The 25,452-nt window shown below is 32.8% G+C and overlaps 1 protein-coding gene across 7 annotated transcripts in view; it reads right to left on the minus strand.

Annotated features, from left to right (window-relative positions):
• The window catches only part of zgc:152951 (uncharacterized protein LOC569013 homolog), a 70,506-nt gene extending 48,059 nt beyond the window's left edge, over positions 1–22,447 (minus strand). For 5 of the 7 annotated variants that reach the window (XM_061879926.1, XM_061879919.1, XM_061879921.1 and 2 more), the window contains exons 1-4: positions 22,331–22,447; positions 22,200–22,241; positions 9,624–9,863; positions 9,452–9,569 (exon numbers count right to left, since the gene is read on the minus strand). In XM_061879926.1, coding sequence (XP_061735910.1) covers positions 9,452–9,569; positions 9,624–9,863 — 358 coding nt within the window. In that variant the 5' untranslated portion in view covers positions 22,200–22,241; positions 22,331–22,447. Of the gene's footprint in view, positions 1–9,451; positions 9,570–9,623; positions 9,864–22,199 lie in introns of all 7 variants that reach the window. The other 2 variants (XM_061879925.1, XM_061879923.1) reach the window with 2 other exon arrangements.
• Between the last annotated feature and the right edge of the window lie 3,005 nt (positions 22,448–25,452).

The raw sequence follows: 25,452 nt of genomic DNA on the forward strand, positions 1-25,452 counted from the left end.
AATTAGATGAAATTACATAATCTCCCACGGTACACTAGTGTGCCGCGGCACAGTGGTTGAAAAACACTGTTGTGAGGTATACCGGTATTAATAGAGTACCGCAATACCAATGAATCGTATTCCGTACTATACCAACCCCTAAAAAGACCCCCACCCCCGTCGTTGTCGTCACGTCGCGACATTACTGGTTTTACGAGCAGAGGAGCATGTTCGGCAGCGCACACACACAGATTACCTACAAGCAGACACAGTGTGTAGATTAAAAAAAGAGAACTTGCGCGTTTTGGTGAAAAAAAGCAAAGATAAAGGTGAAGTTATAACACGGAAACACCCTCATGAAGAGGCCGGCAGTGTTTTAGCTACTTGGAAATCACTAATCCCGACAAATAAAGCAGGTTTCTTACAAGTAGTATTATCACTGGAGGACGAGGAATAGCTAAACATGCTTCACTACACACTGTAGGAGGATACAATAGCTCACCGGCGGCACAATGTAAACAAATGCCATAGGGAGGATCTACACCTATAACATCCACTGTAATGATACCAAGTACAAGAGTGTATCTAGTCGATACTATGATTATATCAATATTTTTCATCGACACAAAATCTTATGTTTATAAATTCATGAAATATGTCCCTGGACACATGAGGACTTTGAATATGACCAATGTGTGATCCTGGAACTACTTGGTATTGGATCGATAGATAAATGTGTGGTATCATCCAAAACTAATGTAAAGTATCAAAGAAGACAAGAATAGGTGATTATTACATTTTAACAGAAGTGTAGATAGAACATGTTAAAACATAAAATAAGCAAACACTAACAGTAAATGGAAAAAGTAGATTAATAATCCATTTTTACAGTTTGTCCCTCATAATAATAGGTGTATAAATGACACAATATGTTACTGCAGAGTAATTAGGAGTCTTTGTTGGTTTACTTACTACTAAAAGACAAGTTGTCTATTATGTTCACTATTTTATTTAAGGACTAAATTACAATACTAAACAAATGTTTCATGTACCCTAAGATTTTTTGTTCAAATAAAGCTAATAAAGCAATTTCTTGTGGTCCCCTTTATTTGGAATAGTTTTGAAAAATTATAGTCCACTTTTAGATGAAAAAATGTAAATATTGTGCTATCAATTATCGCTATGGATTAATTAAATATGCTTTAATAAAAAGTAAAATAGGGGAAAAATACACTAATATTTGCGATTTTACGTCATTTTTAAGACTAGAAGCTAATTATTAACGCTCTCATTAACTTGCTTGAAACAATATCGTCTAAAATTATATTCCACTTTAGACCAAAAATTTAAATATTGCGCTATCAATTATCGCTATAAATTAATTTATTATTCTTTAGTAAAAAAGTAAAATAAAGCAAAAATATATTAATATTTGCGATTTAACGTCATTTTTAAGACTAGAAGCTAATTATTAACGCTCTCATTAACTTGCTTGAAACAATACAATCTAAAATTATAGTCCACTTTAGATCAATTATTGCTAAAGATTAATTTATTATGCTTTAATAAAAAGTAAAATAAGGAGAAAATATATATTTGCATTTTAACGTCATTTTTAAGACTAGAAGCTAATTATTAACGCTCTCATTAACTTGCTTGAAACAATATCATCTAAAATTTTAGTCCACTTTTGGACCAAAAATATAAATATTGCGCTATCAATTATCGCTATGGATTAATTTATTATTCTTTAATAAAAAGTAAAATAAGGAGAAAATATATATTTGCGTTTTAACGTCATTTTTAAGACTAGAAGCTAATTATTAACGCTCTTATTAACTTGCTTGAAACAATATCATCTAAAATTATGGTCCACTTTTAGACCAAAAAAATTCAAATATTTTGCTATCAATTATCGCAATGTATTAATTCTAATATGCTTTAATAAAAAGGAAAATAAGGCGAAAATATATTAATATTTGCGCTTTAACGTCATTTTTAAGACTACAAGCTAATTATTAACGCTCTCATTAACTTGCTTGAAACAAAATCTAAAATTTTAGTCCACTTTTACACCAAAAAAATCTAATATTGTGCTCTCAATTATCGCTATAGATTAATTTAATATGCTTTAATAAAAGGTAAAATAAACACGGCAAAATTACACAAATATTTGCGATTTTACGTCATTTTTAAGACTAAAAGCTAATTATTAACGCTCTCATTAACTTGCTTGAAACAATATCATCTAAAATTTTAGTCCACTTTTAGACCAAAAATCTAAATATTGCGCTATCAATTATCGCTATAGATTAATTTGTTATTCTTTAATAAAAAGTAAAATAAGGCGAAAATATATATTTGCGATTTAACGTAATTTTTAAGACTAGAAGCTAATTATTAACGCTCTCATTAACTTGCTTGAAACAATATCATCTAAAATCATAGTCCACTTTAGATCAATTATCGCTCTAGATTAATTTATTATGCTTTAATAAAAAGTAAAATAAGGAGAAAATATATATTTGCATTTTAACGTCATTTTTAAGACTAGAAGCTAATTATTAACGCTTTCATTAACTTGCTTGAAACAATATCATCTAAAATTTTTGTCCACTTTTAGACCAAAAATGTAAATATTGCGTTATCAATTATCGCTATAGATTAATTTATTATTCTTTAATAAAAAGTAAAATAAGGCGAAAATATATATTTGCGTTTTAACGTCATTTTTAAGAATAGAAGCTAATTATTAACGCTCTCATTAACTTGCTTGAAACAATATCTAAAATTATAGTCCACTTTAGATCAATTATCGCTCTGGATTAATTTATTATGCTTTAATAAAAAGTAAAATAAGGAGAAAATATATATTTGCATTTTAACGTCATTTTTAAGACTAGAAGCTAATTATTAACGCTTTCATTAACTTGCTTGAAACAATATCATCTAAAATTTTAGTCCACTTTTAGACCAAAAATGTAAATATTGCGCTATCAATTATCGCTATAGATTAATTTATTATTCTTTAGTAAAAAAGTAAAATAAGGCGAAAATATATTAATACTTGCGTTTTAACGTCATTTTTAAGACTAGAAACAAATTATTAACGCTCTCATTAACTTGCTTGAAACAATATCATCTAAAATTATAGTTCACTTTAGACCAAAAATGTAAATATTGCGCTATCAATTATCGCTATAGATTAATTTATTATTCTTTAATAAAAAGTAAAATAAGGAGAAAATATATATTTGCGTTTTAACGTCATTTTTAAGACTAGAAGCTAATTATTAACGCTCTCATTAACTTGCTTGAAACAATACGATCTAAAATTATAGTCCACTTTTAGACCAAAAATTTAAATATTACGCTATCAATTATCGCTAAAGATTAATTTATTATTCTTTAATAAAAAGTAAAATAAGGCGAAAATATATATTTGCGATTTAACGTCATTTTTAAGACTACAAGCTAATTATTAACGTCCTCATTAACTTGCTTGAAAAAAAATCTAAAATTTTAGTCCACTTTTAGACCAAAAATGTAAATATTGCGCTATCAATTATCGCTATAGATTAATTTAATATGCTTTAATAAAAAGTAAAATAAACACGGCAAAAATACACAAATATTTGCGATTTTACATCATTTTTAAGACTAGAAGCTAATTAACGCTCTCATTAACTTGCTTGAAACAATATCATCTAAAATTATAGTCCACTTTTAGACCAAAAATTTAAATATTACGCTATCAATTATCGCTATAGATTTATTATGCTTTAATATAAAGAAAAATAAGGCAAAAATATATTAATATTTGCGATTTAACGTCATTTTTAAGACTAGAAGCTAATTATTAAAGCTTTCATTAACTTGCTTGAAACAATATCATCTAAAATTTTAGTCCACTTTTAGACCAAAAATGTAAATATTGCGCTATCAATTATCGCTATAGATTAATTTATTATTCTTTAATAAAAAGTAAAATAAGGCAAAAATATATTAATATTTGCGACTTAACGTCATTTTTAAGACTAGAAGCTAATTATTAACGCTCTCATTAACTTGCTTGAAACAATACCATCTAAAATTATAGTCGACTTTAGACCAAAAATGTAAATATTGCGCTATCAATTATCGCTATAGATTAATTTATTATTCTTTAATAAAAAGTAAAATAAGGCGAAAATATATATTTGCGTTTTAACGTCATTTTTAAGAATAGAAGCTAATTATTAACGCTCTCATTAACTTGCTTGAAACAATATCTAAAATTATAGTCCACTTTAGATCAATTATCGCTCTGGATTAATTTATTATGCTTTAATAAAAAGTAAAATAAGGAGAAAATATATATTTGCATTTTAACGTCATTTTTAAGACTAGAAGCTAATTATTAACGCTTTCATTAACTTGCTTGAAACAATATCATCTAAAATTTTAGTCCACTTTTAGACCAAAAATGTAAATATTGCGCTATCAATTATCGCTATAGATTAATTTATTATTCTTTAGTAAAAAAGTAAAATAAGGCGAAAATATATTAATACTTGCGTTTTAACGTCATTTTTAAGACTAGAAACAAATTATTAACGCTCTCATTAACTTGCTTGAAACAATATCATCTAAAATTATAGTTCACTTTAGACCAAAAATGTAAATATTGCGCTATCAATTATCGCTATAGATTAATTTATTATTCTTTAATAAAAAGTAAAATAAGGAGAAAATATATATTTGCGTTTTAACGTAATTTTTAAGACTAGAAGCTAATTATTAACGCTCTCATTAACTTGCTTGAAACAATACGATCTAAAATTATAGTCCACTTTTAGACCAAAAATTTAAATATTACGCTATCAATTATCGCTAAAGATTAATTTATTATTCTTTAATAAAAAGTAAAATAAGGCGAAAATATATATTTGCGATTTAACGTCATTTTTAAGACTACAAGCTAATTATTAACGTCCTCATTAACTTGCTTGAAAAAAAATCTAAAATTTTAGTCCACTTTTAGACCAAAAATGTAAATATTGCGCTATCAATTATCGCTATAGATTAATTTAATATGCTTTAATAAAAAGTAAAATAAACACGGCAAAAATACACAAATATTTGCGATTTTACGTCATTTTTAAGACTAGAAGCTAATTAACGCTTTCATTAACTTGCTTGAAACAATATCATCTAAAATTATAGTCCACTTTTAGACCAAAAATTTAAATATTACGCTATCAATTATCGCTATAGATTTATTATGCTTTAATATAAAGAAAAATAAGGCAAAAATATATTAATATTTGCGATTTAACGTCATTTTTAAGACTAGAAGCTAATTATTAACGCTTTCATTAACTTGCTTGAAACAATATCATCTAAAATTTTAGTCCACTTTTAGACCAAAAATGTAAATATTGCGCTATCAATTATCGCTATTGATTAATTTATTATTCTTTAATAAAAAGTAAAATAAGGCAAAAATATATTAATATTTGCGACTTAACGTCATTTTTAAGACTAGAAGCTAATTATTAACGCTCTCATTAACTTGCTTGAAACAATACCATCTAAAATTATAGTCCACTTTTAGACCAAAAATTTAAATATTACGCTATCAATTATCGCTATAGATTTATTATGCCTTAATATAAAGTAAAATAAGGCAAAAATATATTAATTTTGCGATTTAACGTCATTTTTAAGACTAGAAGCTAATTATTAACGCTCTCATTAACTTGCTTGAAACAATATCATCTGAAATTATGGTCCACTTTTAGACCAAAAAAATTCAAATATTTTGCTATCAATTATCGCAATGTATTAATTCTAATATGCTTTAATAAAAAGGAAAATAAGGTGAAAATATATTAATTATTGCGTTTTAACGTCATTTTTAAGACTACAAGCTAATTATTAACGTCCTCATTAACTTGCTTGAAACAAAATCTAAAATTATGGTCCACTTTTAGACCAAAAATGTAAATATTACGCTATCAATTATCGCTATAGATTAATTTATTATGCTTTAATATAAAGTAAAATAAGGCGAAAATATATTAATATTTGCGTTTTAACGTCATTTTTAAGACTAGAAGTTAATTATTAACGCTCTCATTAACTTGCTTGAAACAATATCATCTAAAATTTTAGTCCACTTTTAGACCAAAAATGTAAATATTGCGCTATCAATTATCGCTATAGATTAATTTATTATTCTTTAATAAAAAGTAAAATAAGGCGAAAATATATATTTGCGTTTTAACGTCATTTTTAAGACTAGAAGCTAATTATTAACGCTCTCATTAACTTGCTTGAAACAATACAATCTAAAATTATGGTCCACTTTTACACCAAAAAAATTCAAATATTTTGCCATCAATTATCGAAAAGTATTAATTTTAGTATGCTTTAATAAAAAGGAAAATAAGGCGAAAATATATTAATATTTGCGATTTAACGTCATTTTTAAGACTACAAGCTAATTATTAACGTCCTCATTAACTTGCTGGAAACAAGAGCATCTAAAATTATAGTCCACTTTTAGACCCAAAAAAATCAAATATTGCGCTATCAATTATTGCTATGGATTAATTTAATATGCTTTAATAAAAAAGAAAATAAACACGGCGAAAATACACTAACATTTGCAATTTAACATCTTTTTTTAAGACTAAAAGCTAATTATTAATGCTCTCATTAACTTGCTTGAAACAATACAATCTAAAATGATGGTCCACTTTTAGACCAAAAATTCAAATATTGTGCTATCGATTATCGTAATATTATTGTTTCATTTAAGTCAATATGGGGTTGTATTGTTTGCTATGTCATATTATTCATTTTGTCTGGTAATAATAATAATAATAATTTAAATGATTGGCCCTAGCGTGTGAATGTGAGTGTGAATGTTGTCTGTCTATCTGTTTTGGCCCTGCGATACGGTGGCGACTTGTCCAGGGTGTACGCCGCCTTCCGTCCAAATGCAGCTGAGATAGGCTCCAGCACCCCCCCGCGTGGCCCCGAAAGGGAAAAGCGGTAGTAAATGGATGGATGGATGGATAGTCAGCAATGGTGATAAATAAGGGTGTAACGGTAATCAAACATTTCGGTTCGGTACGCACCTCGGTTTAGAGGCCACAGTTCAGTTCATTACAGTAAGAAAACAACAAAATATACATTTTCTGGTTATTCATTTACCAAAATGTGTAAACAATGGCTTTATCTTTGTAACATTGCTTTAAAATAGCTGTGTGTGTGATGAATGTGAGCTAAGCATAACAATGCTAAGCATAACAATAACATACATATACATATACATATACATATACATATACATATACATATACACACAGGGTCCATTGCCCGGGTTAATGCAGTCAACTTATATGAAATAAAAACTAAATAAGATAAGGCTCAGAATTGGTTTCTTAACAAAACCTTTCTACATATGAAGTGCAACATTTCCACGTATAAAGTGCAACATTAAGCTATTGCTCGGATAAAAAAAAATGACAAAACTTTTCTTCTACATACAAAAAGTGCAACACTAAACAGTTTCAAGCCAACTCAGCCTCAGATTAACTTTTCTCCCCCCCCCCAGCCTTTAACCCTGTTGACTTTCACTCAATCTTCATGTTTTTTTGCCAGAAAAATCAGTTTATCCACATTGTCTGCAGAAAGAGCAGAGCTGCTTGCAGTTACAATGCCTCCAGCAGTGGAAAACACCCTTTGGCTGGGCACGGAGGTAGCAGGTGTGGCGAGGTAGTGCCAGGCTAACACGGCAGTAAAAGGATATATGGGCTCGTTGTTTTTCCACCATAGAAGTGGGTCAACATCTAGTTTTTAATGCAATATGGTCTTAAATCCGCTGCTATAAAAACATTTGTTATTGCTTTAGCCCTGCCTGACTCGCCGAGGAGAGGCTGCTTGAATGCGGTGGGAGCTGTGTTTGTTCGTCTTTCTCTTCGTCGAAGCGATGTTCACGTGGGGGTGGTGGCGCTTTAAATGGGTTGGCGTGTTTGACGTGTTGGCAGAAGCATACCCTGCTGAACAAATTCGGCAAACCGCTTTCATTTGGTCCACCTCTCGTCCTCCATTGTTGTACCGAAATGTTCCCAAACGGGAGATCTTAACGAGGCAGGAGGGTCTCCCAGCTCTGGCTTTTGCATTTTGTAGTAGCCCGGTCTTTGCTAGCATGCCGTGTGTTGTGCCTCAGTGTGCATTGTTTACACAACGTGCGGTGCGCTACTTAATATGTCCGTGTGGAAACTCGTTCGGTGCACCTTTGTTCCGAACCGAACCCCCCGTACCGAAACGGTTCAATACAAATACACATACCGTTACACCCTTAGTGATAAGATACCTTTTTGGCTGAAACCGATCGGCACATCCCTACCTAAAAGCTGTTTGCTTCATGAATACCACTCGAATGAGAACTAGAGGCTCGACTACTGCAACGCACTTCTTGTCAGGATCCCCAGCAAGAACATCCAGAAGCTGCAGTACATACAAAATAGTGCTGCGAGGATCCTGATGAGAGTGCGGAAACATGACCACATCTCACCAACTCTCAAATCCCTTCACTGGCTGCCTGTTCCATTCAGGATTGAATTCAAAATCTCCCTACTAACCCACCAGTGCCTCCATGGAAATTCCCCCCTATACCTCAAGGAACTGCTCACCCCCAAATCCTCCACACGACACCTCCGCTCCATACAGGCTAACCTCCTCCAACCTCCACGGACAAAGCTTCGAACAATGGGAGACCGGGCTTTCTGCTCCGCTGCTCCCAGTCTGTGGAACGCTCTCCCTGACCACCTGAGGCCACCTCAGACTGTGGATGCTTTTAAAAAAGGCTTAAAAACCCATCTTTTTAAAAAAAAGCCTTTCTGTAGACATGCATGCTGGTTGTAGCCTTTGGGCTGTTTCTAGTTTTATATTTTATTTATTTTTATTATTACTATTTTTTTTACACTGTGGCACTTTGAGTTGTTGGTTTTTTTTTTTTCCCTTGGCCTCAGTCTGCACCCCCACTCCAGGGCCCAGACTAAGACCGATTTTTTTAAATTTTATTTTATTCTTCTATTCTTTTCTCCCATCCCCCCCTTGTTTACCTGTATGTCATCTTTTTTGTAAGGGGCGCTGGAAGCCGGCAGACCCGTCAGCGATCCTGTTCTGTCTCCCTGTAATGTTTGTCTGATCTTGAATGGGATTGTGCTGAAAATTGTAATTTTCCTGAAGGAACTCTCCTGACGGAATAAATAAAGTACTATCTAATCTAATCTAATCTTTGAGGTTGTTTGCTCAACATAAAGTGCTTTTTACACATAAAATCTATTATTATTATTATTATTATTATTAGAACCTCAGCTCCCCTGAAGGTGCGGGCAGTAGCCAACAAAAGCCACCACCAAGGACAATGCAGAAGACGTTGACGAGGCCAGAGAAGAATCTACACATTCCTCACCATGATCACTGTCCCAAGCCGCGTTCTCCGACTGGTTCTTCTCCGGTAGTGGTGGAGCGTCAGCGGGGAGAGGTTCCTCCTTCACCATAGTAACCAGTTTCTGGAGCTCCTCTGGAGCCTGCACAGACAAACGTTACTCCGCCAAGTTGTGTCAAATATCTTTGCTCCTCACCAAATTCTGCAGCTCGGAGTTGCCTCCCACGTGGACGTTGTTGAAGAAGATCTGAGGGACCGTGCTCCGTCCCGTCAGCTCCTTCACCTTGGCACGGAGCTCCGGGTGTTTGCCCACGTCCACGTCACATAAGGGAAGCCCCAAGCCAGCCAGCGTGGCCTTGGCCTGCAGGCAGTGTGGGCAGCCTTGGATGGAGTACACCGTCACCCGGCCCTTGTCGCCGCGTTCAATCTCCTCCATCTGGCGGGGGCGTCAGACTCCTTTTATTGAGGGCTACAAGGCAATCATGGCTGCCCTCAACATTTGCATTGACATCATTTGCATGAGCAACTCTCTGATTCTTATATTTTTTTACAAATAGACTGATGGATAACTTCCTTTGATATCAAAAGTTAGGGCAGATATTTCAGTATTGACGCAGTACAGGCCAAAAGTTTGGACACCTTCTCATTTCAATGGGTTTTCCTTATTTTCATGACTATTTACACTGTAGATCAGGGGTAGGGAACCTATGGCTCTAGAGCCAGATGTGGCTCTTTTGATGACTGCATCTGGCTCTCAGATAAATCTTAGCTGACATTGCTTAACGCGATAATTATGAATCATTTCGCTGGTAATCACAGTGCTAAAAATAACGTGCAAAATATAAAACATTCTCATGCATTTATATCCATCCATCCGTTTTCTACCGCACCTGTACAAGAAGTCGCATTAATGGTAAGAAGTATTTTATGTCACGATGGGGGGGGGGGTTGCAGATTGCTGCGGGGTCGTTCTCCCAGGATGGCATTTAGGTAAAAACATGATTTAATTTGAACTAAAAAAATATACAAGCAAAAATCGCTCACAGCGGAGGCACAACTTGGGCTACAGAACAGAGCTAATGCGTAAACAGACTGAGAACATAAATCAAACAAAACTTAATTGGCATGGCATGAAGCACGAAACTACGGCAAGGCATGAAACAAGTCAGAACAGGGCGGCTGACTGGCAAAGACGAGCTTAAATACTGCCTCTGATTAGTGCTCGGGAAGCAGGTGAGCGGGCATTTTGTCCACCAGAGACAGGTGGACAAAATGAGTAACCAAGGAAACCAGACAAGGGAGTGGAAAAAAAACAGGAACTTAAAGAGTCCAAAGGACGAACAGCGCATGGCCAAACAAAAACATGATCAACAGACATGACATTTTATTTATTATTGGTTAGCTTCAGAATAACAATGTTATTAAAAAGAATAAGAGACTTATTATACTCTGAAAATGTTGGTCTTACTTAAAAATGCACGCATTTAATTGTATTCAGTGTTAAAAAATATGATATGGCTCTCACTGAAATACATTTTGAAATATGGCTCTCTCAGCCAAAAAGGTTCCCGACCCCTGCTGTATATTGTACCTGAAGGCATCAAAACTATGACACCTGCGAAGGGAAAACCCTTTGAAGCGCATGGAGAGAAAGCCAAGAGCGTGCAAAGCAGTAATCGGAGCAAAGGGTGGCTATTTTGAAGAAACTACAACATAAAACATGTTTTCGGTTACTTCACCTTTTTTATGTACTTGCAAAGTGGACATTGCATCACATTGAGAAAATACAAGCTCAAACATTAGCAGACATGGACTGTTGTCACGTTGAATGATTGACACCTTCTCCATTCCCTCCCAGACAAAGTGAATCGCCAGCAGCACGTAGTCTGCTTTTATTACGACAGAGCAGATAATAACTAAAAACACTGCCTAACATGTTAAAAGATTGCTACTAATAACACTGCCTATCATGTTAAAACATGCTTTTAATAATTAATAACACTGCCTATTGTGTTAAAACATGCTACTAATAATACTGTCTGTCATGTTAAAACATGCTATTAATAACTAATAACACTGCCTATCATGTTAAAACATGCTTTTAAAAACAATAATACTGCCTATCATGTTAAAACATGCTTTTAATAATTAATAACACTGCCTATTGTGTTAAAACATGCTACTAATAATAATGTCTGTCATGTTAAAACATGCTATTAATAACTAATAACACTGCCTATCATGTTAAAACATGCTTTTAAAAACAATAACACTGCCTATCATGTTAAAACATGCTTTTAATAATTAATAACACTGCCTATCATGTTAAAACATGCTACTAATAATACTGTCTGTCATGTTAAAACATGTTAATAATAACTAATAACACTGATTATCATGTTAAAACATGCTTTTAAAGACAATAATACTGCCTATCATGTTAAAACATGCTTTTGAAAATCAATAACACTGCCTATCGTGTTAAAACATGTTAATAACTAATAACACTGATTATCGTGTTAAAACATGCTTTTAAAAACAATAATACTGCCTATCATGTAAAAACTTGTTAATAATAACTAACAACACCGCTTAGCTTGTTAAAACATACTTTTAATAACTAATAACACTGCCTATCATGTTAAAGAATGCTTTAAATAACTAATAACACTGCCTATCATGTTAAAACATGCTACTAAAAACTAATAACACTGATTATCATGTAAAAACATGTTAATAACTAATAAAATTGCCTATCATATTAAAACATGCTTTAAATAACTCATAACACTGCCTAACATGTTAAAACATGCTTTTAATAACTAATAACACTGCCTATTGTGTTAAAACATGCTACTAATAATACTGTCTGTCATGTAAAACATGCTATTAATAACTAATAACACTACCTATCATGTTAAAAATGCTTTGAAAAACCAATAATACTGCCTATCATGTTAAAACTTGCCACTAATAACGAATAAAAGTGTTAATATGTTAAAACATGTTTTTAATAACTAATAAAACTGCCTATCATGTTAAAAGATGTTAATAATAACTAATAACACTGATTATCATGTTAAAACATTTTAATAATAACTAATAAAACTGCTTATCATATTAAAACATGCTTTAAATAACTCATAACACTGCCTATCGTGTTAAAAGATTGCTACTAATAACACTGCCTATCATGTTAAAACATGCTACTAAAAACTAATAACACTGATTATCATGTTAAAACATTTTAATAATAACTAATAAAACTGCTTATCATATTAAAACATGCTTTAAATAACTCATAACACTGCCTATTGTGTTAAAACATGCTACTAATAATACTGTCTGTCATGTTAAAATATGCTATTAATAACTAATAAAACTCGCTACCATTTTAAAACATGCTTTTAATAACTAATAACACTGCCTATCATGTTAAAACATGTTAATAACTAACACTGCCTATCATGTTAAAGAATGCTTTAAATAACTAAAAAAACTGCCTATCATGATACAACATGCTATTAATAACTAATAATACTGCCTATCATGTTAAAACATGCTTTTAATAACTAATAACACTGCCTATTGTGTTAAAACATGCTACTAATAATACTGTCTGTCACAGTATTATTAGTAGCATGTTTTAGTATCGTGGTCTACCGTGTCACGTTGTGTGGTCTACCGTGTCACGTTGTGTGGTCTATCTACCGTGTCACGTTGTGTGGTCTATCTACCGTGTCACGTATTGTGACACGGTAGATAGACCACACAACGTGACACGGTAGATAGACCACACAACGTGACACGGTAGACCACACAACGTGACACGGTAGATAGACCACACAACGTGACACGGTAGACCACACAATGTGACACGGTAGATAGACCACACAACGTGACACGGTAGACCACAATACGTGACACGGTAGACCACACAACATGACACGGTAGACCACACAACATGACACGGTAGACCACAATACGTGACACGGTAGACCACAATACGTGACACGGTAGACCACACAACATGACACGGTAGACCACACAACATGACACGGCAGACCACACAACTGGCCCCACCTTTCTAAAATATAATGTTGAAAACAACTTAGTCTTGTCCAGATGTTTACTGACACAATAGTCAAGTTAAAATGAATATCACCTCCGAATGTCGGTTATCGGCCTCTTTGACAATAGCCATCTGTATCGGATTCGGCCATGAAAAAAAAACACTATGAGTGGGTCTCTAATTAAGAATCCATGTTACATAATACATGGACTCTAAATTCATAATACATTCACATGTTATTATGAATGTTACTAGATACTACATACATACTTACAGCATGATCAAAATATGTAAATATTACATGTTATATTATTGTTTTATCCTTCACAGCTAATATTATTTTCATGTACATTCTGGCTGGCTCTTTCAGTAAATAAATGTTTTATTCCATTCCGTTGTCATAACGTTTTTAGCAATGAGACCTTAGTGTTAGGTTTTTATCATTAGTGTTCCTAAAAATAGATACACCGGCCCCCAGACACATTTTTTTTCTCTAAATTTGGGCCCTCGAGTCAAGCTAATTGCCCAGGTCTGTCTTAGACACACTAATAAAGGTGTTTGATACTTTTTGCTGCTAACTTAAAGACAACATCAAACATTATGTCTCTACTGGGCCCACCTTTCTAAAAAATAATCTTAAAAACAACTTAGTCTTGTCCAGATGTTCACTGACATAATATTCATGTTAAAATGAATATCACCTCCAAATATCGGTTATTGGCCTCCTTGAGAATAGAAATCTGTATCAGTATCGGCAATGGAAAAAAAACTATCAGTGGCTCATATGCCACAGATGTTATCTTTGTTTTAGCCCGCTAACAACCAAGGACTTCAAGGACCTCAACGAAGATAAGAGGACAACACGCAGACAAGGCGAAATCACAAGGCCCCCAGCCCATTCCGTCACATACTGTGCGTCCTGGACCTGCTTTGCATAATATATGTGACCACTCCTTTTAGAGGTGGCCTCAGTCTTGTTGACTGTGGAACTCTGAATAAAAAGAGGGACGCGGGAGCTGAACCATAGAGCGTAGGGCGAGACTGTGACTAAGTGTTCAGCGCTGTACGTTCTCCTCATGAGCTATATTAAACTCTGTCTCTGCTTGGTTCCTTGCTTCTTGTCTGATTAATAGATGTCATCGGTGTTTGAACCTGACAGTAAGAGAGAACTGGTCTGCAATCCCATAACCGAGCTGTGGTAATCCATTTCTTTAAGACAAACACGAATAAATTAAGGTCATTCAAATGTGTTTTGGAAAACTAACTTCCCGCCAGCTCATGCAGTAATTTGATTGTTCAGTTCAGTTCAGTTGCTTCACACACTTCCAGCGGTTTCGTTACAGCACGTCCGAAAAGGAGTAGGAAGAAGCAGAGCTCATTTGATCCTATACCCCTTTTGACACCATAGCAATGTTATCCCATGTCCTTGTTCTCTGCAACACTACAGTAAAGAATAAATAATAAATATACCATAGTAAGTTAAAAAAAACATTAAATACATAAATAATATTTGTCTCAATAAAAAAGAGGGTTCAAGATCTTTCACATAATTCTTGTACTGTGTACTTTTTGAACACTTGTAGTTTGAACAGTCTCTTATAATGAATCATATTAGTGCTCTGATGATATTACATTTCTATATTACATGTATACTTACAGCTTGATCCTAATATGTAAATATTACATGTTATTATGAATGTTACCAGATACTACATACATACTTACAGCTTGATCCTAATATCTAAATATTACATGTTATTATGAATGTTACTAGATACTACATATATATTTACAGTATGATCAAAATATGTAAATATTACATGTTATTAATATTACTACATTACATATATACTTACAGCATGATGAAAATATATAACTATTGCATGTTATGAATATTAATAGATTCCACATATATACTTACAGCATAATATATGTAAATATTACATGTTATTATGAATGTTACTAGATACTACATGTGTACTTACAGTATGATCAAAATATGTAAATATTACATGTTATTATGAATGTTACTATATCACATATATATTTACAGCATGATCCAAATAGATGGATAGATAGTACTCTATAGATTCCTTCAGGAGAGTTCACTCAGCAAAATTAAAAATATGTAAATATTACATGTTATTATGAATAATAATAGATACTACGTATATACTTGCAGCATGATCAAAATATGTAAATATTACATGTTATTATGAGTGTTACTAGATACTACATTTGTACTTACAGTATGATCAAAATATGTAAATATTACATGTTATTATGAATGTTACTACATTACATATATACTTGCAGCACGATAAAAATATTCAAATTATACATGTTATTTTATATATTAATAGATACTACATATATACTTACAGCATAATGAAAATATGTAAATATTACATGTTATTATTAATGTCCCTTTAATACATATATATTTACAGCATGATCCAAATATGTAAATATCACATGTTATCATGAATCTTACTAAATACTACATATATATTCAAGGCATGATAAAAATATGTAAATATTACATGTCATTAAGAATGTTACTACATTACATATACACTTACAGCATGATCATAATATGTAGTTATATGTAATTATGAATGTTACATATATATTTACAGTATGATCAAAATATGTAAATATTACATGTTATCATGAATGTTACTACATTACATATATACTTAAAGCACGATAAAAATATGCAAATGTTACATGTTATTTTGAATATTAATAGATACTACATATATACTTACAGCATGATGAAAATATGTAAATATTACATGTTATTAATGTTCCTTTAATACATATATATTTACAGCATGATCCAAATATGTAAATATCACATGTTATTATGAATGTTACTACATTACATATATACTTACAGCACGATAAAAATATTCAAATATTACATGTTATATTCAATATTAATAGATACTACATATGTACTTACATCATGATGAAAATATGTACATATTACATATTATTAATGTTCCTTTAATACATATATATTTACAGCAGGATCCTAATATGTAAATATCACATGTTATCATGAATGTTACTAGATATTACATATATATATTCACGGCATGATGAAAATATGTAAATATTACATGTTCTTAAGAATGTTACTACATTACATATACACTTACAGCATGATCATAATATGTAGATATTATATGTAATTATGAATGTTACATATATACTTACAGAATGATCAAAATATGTAAATATCACATGTTATCATGAATGTTACTAGATACTACATATATATATTCACGGCATGATGAAAATATGTAAATATTACATGTTCTTAAGAATGTTACTACATTACATATACACTTACAGCATGATCATAATATGTAGATATTATATGTAATTATGAATGTTACATATATACTTACAGAATGATCAAAATATGTAAATATTACATGTTATTATGAATGTTACTACATTACATATATACTTAAAGCACTATAAAAATATTCAAATATTACATGTTATTTTGAATATTAATAGATACTACATATATACTTACAGCATGATGAAAATATGTAAATATTACATATTAATGTTCCTTTATTACATATATATTTACAGCATGATGCAAATATCACATGTTATCATGAATGTTACGAGATACTACATACATATTCACGGCATGATGAAAATATGTAAATATTACATCTTATTAAGAATGTTATTACATTACATATACACTTACAGCATGATCATAATATGTAGATATATGTTACATATATACTTGCAGTATGATCAAAAAACACATACAAAACTTTGATGGAGGTTTTAAGATGTTTTTTAGAGCGCCTTATAGGTAGAATAGAGCGACTTCCATTGGCTCCATTGTTAGCTGACTATTGCTAGCAGCGTCTTGTCATCTCCGGGTCCAGGTTGGATGTCAAAGTCGACCAACTTGTGGGGTTTTGTCCACAACCCTCTACTATCTAGGCGAGATGTATGACTTATAAATCTAGATTTAACTTTCACCAACTCAGAGGCGATGCAGCGGCTCAATTTGTCAACATAGCACCATAAGCGAGCAAGCTCTCTAAAAGTATATTTGTAGTTATTCCCCATATTTCCGCTCAATAACTCAGATATGTAACACGAGTGAGCAGTAGAAAATATGAAGTCATTTTTGGTCTAGAACATTCCTTTTCTTTATTCATTATTGACGGGTTTCTTGCTACTTTATGTTGTATATTTATATTTGAGATTTCCAGTTCATTTTATCATCTATTATTACACCCACATGTTTGTGTGAACATACTGAGAAGTTAGCAGAGTCAGAAATAAAGAATGTTGGTCAAATATTGTCCACTAAGTGTGCTTTATTTGGACTACAGACAGAAAAGTCAATGATTTATCGCGATAGTAGCGATAAAGTCAACGCCATTGGAAACATTTAAAAGCCTACTGAAATGAGATATTCTTATTTAAACGGGAATAGCAGGTCCATTCTATGTGTCATACTTGATCATTTCGCGATATTGCCATATTTTTGTGGAAAGGATTTAGTAAAGAACATCGACGATAAAGTTCGCAACTTTTGGTCGCTAATAAAAAAGCCTTGCCTGTACCGGAAGTAGCAGACGATGTGCACGTGACGTCACGGGTTGTGGAGCTCCTCACAGAAAGTGCAATTCGGACCGAGAAAGCGACGAGTTCCCCATTAATTTGAGCGAGGAGGAAAGATTCGTGGATGAGGAAAGTTAGAGTGAAGCACTAAAGAAAAGGGAAAAAAAAGGCGACGGCAGTGTGAACGATTCACATGTTATTAGACACATTTATTAGGATAATTCTGGAAAATCCCTTATCTGCTTATTGTGTTAATAGTGTTCTAGGGAGATTCTAAATTCATACCTGAAAGTCGGAGGGCTGCGGTGAACGCCAGTGTCTCTGAGAGGAACCAAGATCACAGCTACAGGAGAAAGTCGCATAATCCACTCAAGTTTCCGGTAAGAGCCGACTTAATATCACAATTTTCCCATCCAAAAACTTGCTGGTTGACGTAGAGCAGGGGTCACCAACCTTTTTGCAACCCCTGATTAATGCGAATGGCTACCAGTTTGATACACACTTAAATAAATTGCCAGAAATAGCCAATTTGCTCAATTTACCTTTAATAAATAAATCTATATATATTTTTTAAAAAAAAGGGTATTTCTGTCTGTCTTCCGTCATACATTCTTTTTCCTTTTACGGAAGGTTTTTTTGTAGAGAAAAAATTATGAAAAAAATACTTAATTGAACGGTTTAAAAGAGGAGAAAACACGAAAAAAATGAAAACAAAATTTTGAAACATAGTTTATCTTCAATTTCGACTCTTTAAAATTCTAAATTCAACCCCCAAAAAATAGTAGAAAAACTAGCTAATTCGAATCTTTTGGAAAAAAATAAAAAGATAGGCGCCAGCGCCCCCCGCGACCCCGAAAGGGAATAAGCGGTAGAAAATGGATGGATGGGATGGATAAAAAAATTATTTATGGAACATCATTAGTAATTTTTCCTGATTAAGATTAATTTTAGAATTTTGATGACATGTTTTAAATAGGTTAAAATCCAATCTGCACTTTGTTAGAATATATAACAAATTGGACCAAGCTATATTTCTAACAAAGACAAATCATTATTTCTTCTAGATTTTCCAGAACAAAATTTTTAAAAGAAATTCAAAAGACTTTTAAATAAGGTTTAAATTTGTTTCTACAGATTTTCTAGATTTGCCAGAATAATTTTTTTGAATTTTAATCATAAGTTTGAAGAAATATTTCACAAATATTCTTTGTCGAAAAAACAGAAGCTAAAATGAAGAATTAAATTCAAATGTATTTATTATTCTTTACAATAATAATGATAAAAATACTTAAACATTGATTTAAATTGTCAGGAAAGAAGAGGACGGAATTTAAAAGATAAAAAGGTATATGTGTTTAAAAATCCTAAAATCATTTTTAAGGTTGTATTTTTTCTCTAAAATTGTCTTTCTGAAAGTTATAAATGGATTTATTTAAACAAATGAAGACCAAGTCTTTAAAATATTTTCTTGGATTTTCAAATTCTATTTGAGATTTGTCTCTCTCAGAATTAAAAATGTCGAGCAAAGCCAGACAAGCCTGCTAGTAAATAAATAAAATGTAAAAAATAGAAGCTGCTCACTGGTAAGTGCTGCTATTTGAGCTATTTTTAGAACAGGCCAGCAGGCGACTTATCTGGTCCTTACGGGCGACCTGGTGCCCGCTGGCACCGCATTGGTGACCCCCTGACGTAGAGAAACATTTTCGCTTGACCGCTCTGTGTTAAAGCTTCACAACAAACAAAGAAACACCGGCTGTGTTTCGGTGCTAAAGGCAGCTGCAATCCGCCGCTTTCCACCAACAGCATTCTTCTTTGACGTCTCCATTATTAATTGAAAAAATTGCAAAAGATTCAGCAACACAGATGTCCCAAATACTGTGTAATTATGCGATGAAAAGAGACACATTTTACTCCGTGGGAAATTTAAAATTGTAATTTAGTAAACTAAAGCGGCCGTATTGGCATGTGTTGCAATGTTAATATTTCATCATTGATATATAAACTATCAGACTTTAATTTTATCATCTATTATTACACCCAAATGTTTGTATGAACATACTGAGAAGTTAGCAGAGTCAGAGATGAAGAATGTTGGTCAAATATTGTCCATTAAGTGTGTTTTATTTGGACTACAGACAGAAGAATCAATGATTTATCGCGATAGAAGCGATAAAGTCAACCCCATTGGAAACATTTAAGTACAAAGTCCAACTGTTGGGGCTTCACGGTGGAAGAGGGGTTAGTGCAGGGGTCACCAACGCGGTGCCCGCGGGCACCAGGTCGCCCGTGAGGACCAGATGAGTCGCCCGCTAGCCTGTTCTAAAAATAGCTCAAATAGCAGCACTTACCAGTGAGCTGCCTCTATTTTTTTTAAATTGTATTTATTTACTAGCAAGGTTGTCTGGCTTTGCTCGACATTTTTAATTCTAAGAGAGACAAAACTCAAATAGAATTTGAAAATCCAAGAAAATATTTTAAAGACTTGGCTTTCACTTGTTTAAATAAATAAATTAATTTTTTTACTTTAACTTTCAGAAGGACAATTTGAGAAAAAATACAACCTTAAAAATGATTTCAGGATTTTCAAACACATATACCTTTTTACCTTTTAAATTCCCTCCTCTTCTTTCCTGACAATTTAAATCAACGTTCAAGTTTTTTTTATTTTTTTTATTGTAAAGAATAATAAATACATTTTAATTTAATTCCTAATTTTGAAGTGAAGTGAATTATATTTATATAGCGCTTTTTCTCTAGTGACTCAAAGCGCTTTACATAGTGACACCCAATATCTAAGTTACATTTAAAGCAGTGTGGGTGGCACTGGGAGCAGGGAGTAAAGTGTCTTGCCCAAGGACACAACGGCAGTGACTATGAGGGTGGAAGCGGGAATCGAACCTGCAACCCTCAAGTTGCTGGCACGGCCACTCTACCAACCGAGCTATACCGCCCCCATTTTAGCTTCTTTTTTTTCGACAATGAATATTTGTGAAATTTCTCTTCATAATTATGACTAAAATTCAAAAAAATTATTCCGGCAAATCTAGAAAATCTGTAGAATCAAATGTAAATCTTATTTCAAAGTCTTTTGAATTTATTAAAAAATGTTTGTTCTGGAAAATCTAGAAGAAATAATGATTTGTCTTTGTAAGAAATATAGCTTGGTCCAATTTGTTATATATTCTAACAAAGTGCAGATTGGATTTCAACCCATTTAAAACATGTCATCAAAATTCTAAAATTAATCTTAATCAGGAAAAATGACTAATGATGTTCCATCAATATATATATATTTTTTTTTTTAAAAGATTCGAATTAGCTAGTTTTTTTCTCTTCATTTTTTTCGGTTGAATATTGAATTTTAAAGATAAACTATGTTTCAAAATTTTATTTCCTTTTTTCTTCGTGTTATCTCCTCTTTTAAACCGTTCAGTTAAGTGTTTTTTCAGCATTTATTCTCTACAAAAAAACTTCCGCAAAAGGAAAAAAAAATGTACGACGGAATGACGGACAGAAATACCCTTTTTTTTAATATATTTATTTAGTTGTATTTATCAAAAGGTAAATTGAGCAAATTGGCTATTTTTGTCCATTTATTTAAGTGTGTATCAAACTGGTAGCCCTTCGCATTAATCAGTACCCAAGGAGTAGCTCTTGGTTACAAAAAGGTTGGTGACCCTGCCTCACAACACGAAGGTCCTGAGTAGTCCTGGGGTCAATCCCGGGCTCGGGATTTTTCTGTGTGGAGTTTGCATGTTCTCCCTGTAAAATTTGTGGATTCCCTCCCTGTCGGTCTATCTGTGTTGGCAATGCGATGAATAGCGACTTGTCCAGGGTGTACACCGCCTTCAGCCCGATTGTAGCTGAGCTAGGCACCAAATGGAAATGGATGGTCCAACTGTTAATAAGAATGTTCTCTGGTATATTTCGACACACGCTGCACTCAGAGAGCTCATTAAGAAGTAATCAAAAAATTAAGGTTTGGCAAAGTTTAATTGAAGACATTTTAAAAAAGCAGAAGTGTTTAAATGTGACAAATAGTCAAGGTGAGACTTTGTTACCCGGATGAGGAAACGCTTACGTTACCTTTCAGCGATGGAAATCGTTCGTTTAATCTTCGGGTATCAGCTGTTGAAGGACAGCGGAGGTTATAAAATGTCTCCGGTCGAAAGCGTATATCTTGTTCAAAGTATGAAGTTTGGTCATTTATATCTTACATTTAAGCCGCAGAGAGCTGCTGTAGCCACTAGCTTGTGTGCCCATCTCCTGACGCGTTCAAGTACGCCCCGGAAATTTAACACCTCCCAACCTAAACAGGGTGTATCGGAAAAAAAAGAAATAATTAAAACTGTTTTTTTTCATGTATTTTTTGTGTGATTAATCCATAAGGGCAATTCATTTATGTGGCTGAAATCATATTGTATTTTTTTATTTGTTTAATATCAGAGGCGTCAGAGACGTAAGAGGCGTCTCCTTTCACTGACTTTATTTCGAGACCTTAACATCAAATCAACCATTTAAAACATTGCATTTTGGTCATTGACTGTTATTTTTTTTATCAATGGAAATCGAAAAACATGAATCGATCGGTTGATTTCACATTTGTTTTAAAACACACACAAAAAAATAAAATGGTGTGGAACAACAATAACTAAATATGAAAAAAAAAACGGTTCGATATTTATTTCAATATTTATTGAAATCCATCCATCCATTTTCTGCTGCTTATCTCAGCATATATAAATTGAAATTGTAAATCCCCAGTAAAACGATGTATTATTTATTTCAAATTCATTTTAAAACACATAAAACAAATGAAAAGGTGTTGAAAAACAATAACTAAATATGACAGGTAACCGGTTTCATAATTATTTCTATATTTAATGACATATAAATTGAAATTTAAAATCCCCAGTAAAACGAAACCGATGTTTGTCGTTTGCAGACACCGGGAAAATTATTTTCAAAGTAAAAGCGGGATTACTTATAATGGTACCCGTGTGTCTGTGAGTCCGTCAAAAATGTATTTGGAGTCTTTTTTTTAGGAATTAAATAACGAGGACTGACATCTATAGAAATCGCATGTATCAACAGGAACTAAAAACAGACGAAACATTTTTTTTTTCATTTTACGACATTAATACCGGAAGTAGCGATTTTACCGCGGACTGGGCTGTAAGGAAAGCTGTATATTGTTGATGAAATCATCTTTTGCCATCACTTTAGTCGAATATGCACGTAGAGATATATTTAGGTGTCATTTTTTGCTATGTCACGTCCATAAAAGTTTCTATGTAGGGCTCCAAATAGTAGTCCCCGCTTTTACTTTGAAAACGAAACTTTCGGTTTTATAATTTGGAAAGAAAACACCCGTATTGGTTTGTTTTTCTGTTTCTTTTTACTGGATAGTTTACTTTTTCTTTAATGAAATATAATATGAAAATCAATCAAATCCGCAGTAAAACGTTTTGGGATATTTTTTAGTAGACAACGGGAAATTTATTTTTCAGAGTAAAAGCGGGAATAATTACTAAGGTACCCGTATGCCTGTGACACTGGCTAAAATGTATTCTGGAGCCTTACTAATGAATTATTTTAGACATTACATAACGAGGACTGACATTTACAGAAATCTGTACGCACATTTTTCACTACAAACTGTAGTACCCCGGTTTTTACTTTGAAAATAAAATTTCCGGTTTATAATAAAATAAAATAAATACCCGTTTTGGTGTGTTTTTCCGTTTCTTTTTACTGGAGAGTGTAAATTTTCTTTAATGAAATATAATATGAAAATCAATCAAACGGAACAGAAAAAATTATATATTTTTTTTTTGACAGACGCCGGGATATTTGTTTTCAGAGTAAAAGCAGGAATAATTACTAAGGCACTCGTGTGCCTGAGACACTGGCTAAAATGTTTTTGGAGCCTTACCAACTAATTATTTTAGACATGACATAACGAGGACGGACATCTACAGAACTCTCTACGCACATTTTTCACTAGGCACTGTATAGTATCCCGGCTTTTACTTTGAAAATTAAAACTTCCGGTTTTATAATGTGAAAAAAAACCACCAGTTTGGTCTGTTTTTCTGTTTCTTTTTACTGGAGAGTTTATATTTTCTCTAATGAAATATGATATGAAAAGCAATCAAATTCCCGGTAAAACGGAACGGAACAACGGATGTTGTTTTTGTTATTTTGGGCAGACGCCGGGAAAAAATTTTCAGAGTAAAAGCGGGAATAATTACAAAGGTACCCGCGTGCCTGTGACACTAGCTAAAATGTATTTGGAGCCATACCAATTAATTATTTTAGATATGACATAATGAGGACTGACATCTACATAAATCTCTATGCATATATAATCAAGAACTAAACAACAGACGAAAACGGATGTTGGTTTAATTTTTTCCGACACTGACACCGGAAGTGGCAATTTTACCGCACATTGGCCTGTAATAAAAGCTATATAGTGCTGTATGGTTCGTGATGAAATCATCTTTTGCCATCACTTTAGTGGAATATGCGCGTAAAGATGTATTCAGATGTCATTTTTTGCTGTCACGTCCAAAATAGTTTCTGTTCTGGGCTCCAAATACATAAAGTAGTATCCCTGCTTTAACTTTGAAAATTTAACTTCCGGTTCGAGGACAGGAGAAAAAAAAACATCCGCTTTGGTCTGTTTTTCCGTTTCTTTTTACTGGAGAGTTTACATTTTCTCTAATGAAATGTAATATGAAAATCGATCAAATCCCCTGTAAAACGGAGCAGAAAAACGTATATATATATATTTATTTTTTTTCAGCAGACGGCGGGAAATTTGTTTTCAGAGTAAAAGCGGGAATAATTACTAAGGTACCCGTGTGCCCTAAAATGTATTTTTGGGCCTTACTAATAAATTATTTTAGACATGACATAACATCTACAGAAATGTATACGCACATTTTCACTACGCACTGTAGTACCGCTGCTTTTACTTTGAAAATGAAACTTCCGGTTTTGTAATTGGAACAAAAAACACCCGTTTTGGTCTGTTTTTCCGTTTTTTTTTACTGGGGAGTTACATTTTTCCATATTGATTTTCATATAGTCTGAAAATCAATCAAATCCCCGATAAAACTGAACGGAAAATCGGATGTTTGTTTTGTTTTTCTGGCAGACGCTGGGAAAAGTGTTTTCAGAGTAAAAGCGGAAATAATTAGTAAGGTACCCGTGTGCCTGTGACACTGGCTAAAATGTATTTTGGACATTATATAACATCTACATAAATCTCTACACACATTTTCACTACGCACTGTAGTATCACCGCTTTTACTTTGAAAATGAAACTTCC

Source organism: Nerophis ophidion, linkage group LG19, assembly GCF_033978795.1.
Source record: "Nerophis ophidion isolate RoL-2023_Sa linkage group LG19, RoL_Noph_v1.0, whole genome shotgun sequence".
In the NCBI taxonomy this organism is placed as follows: Eukaryota; Metazoa; Chordata; class Actinopteri; order Syngnathiformes; family Syngnathidae; genus Nerophis; species Nerophis ophidion.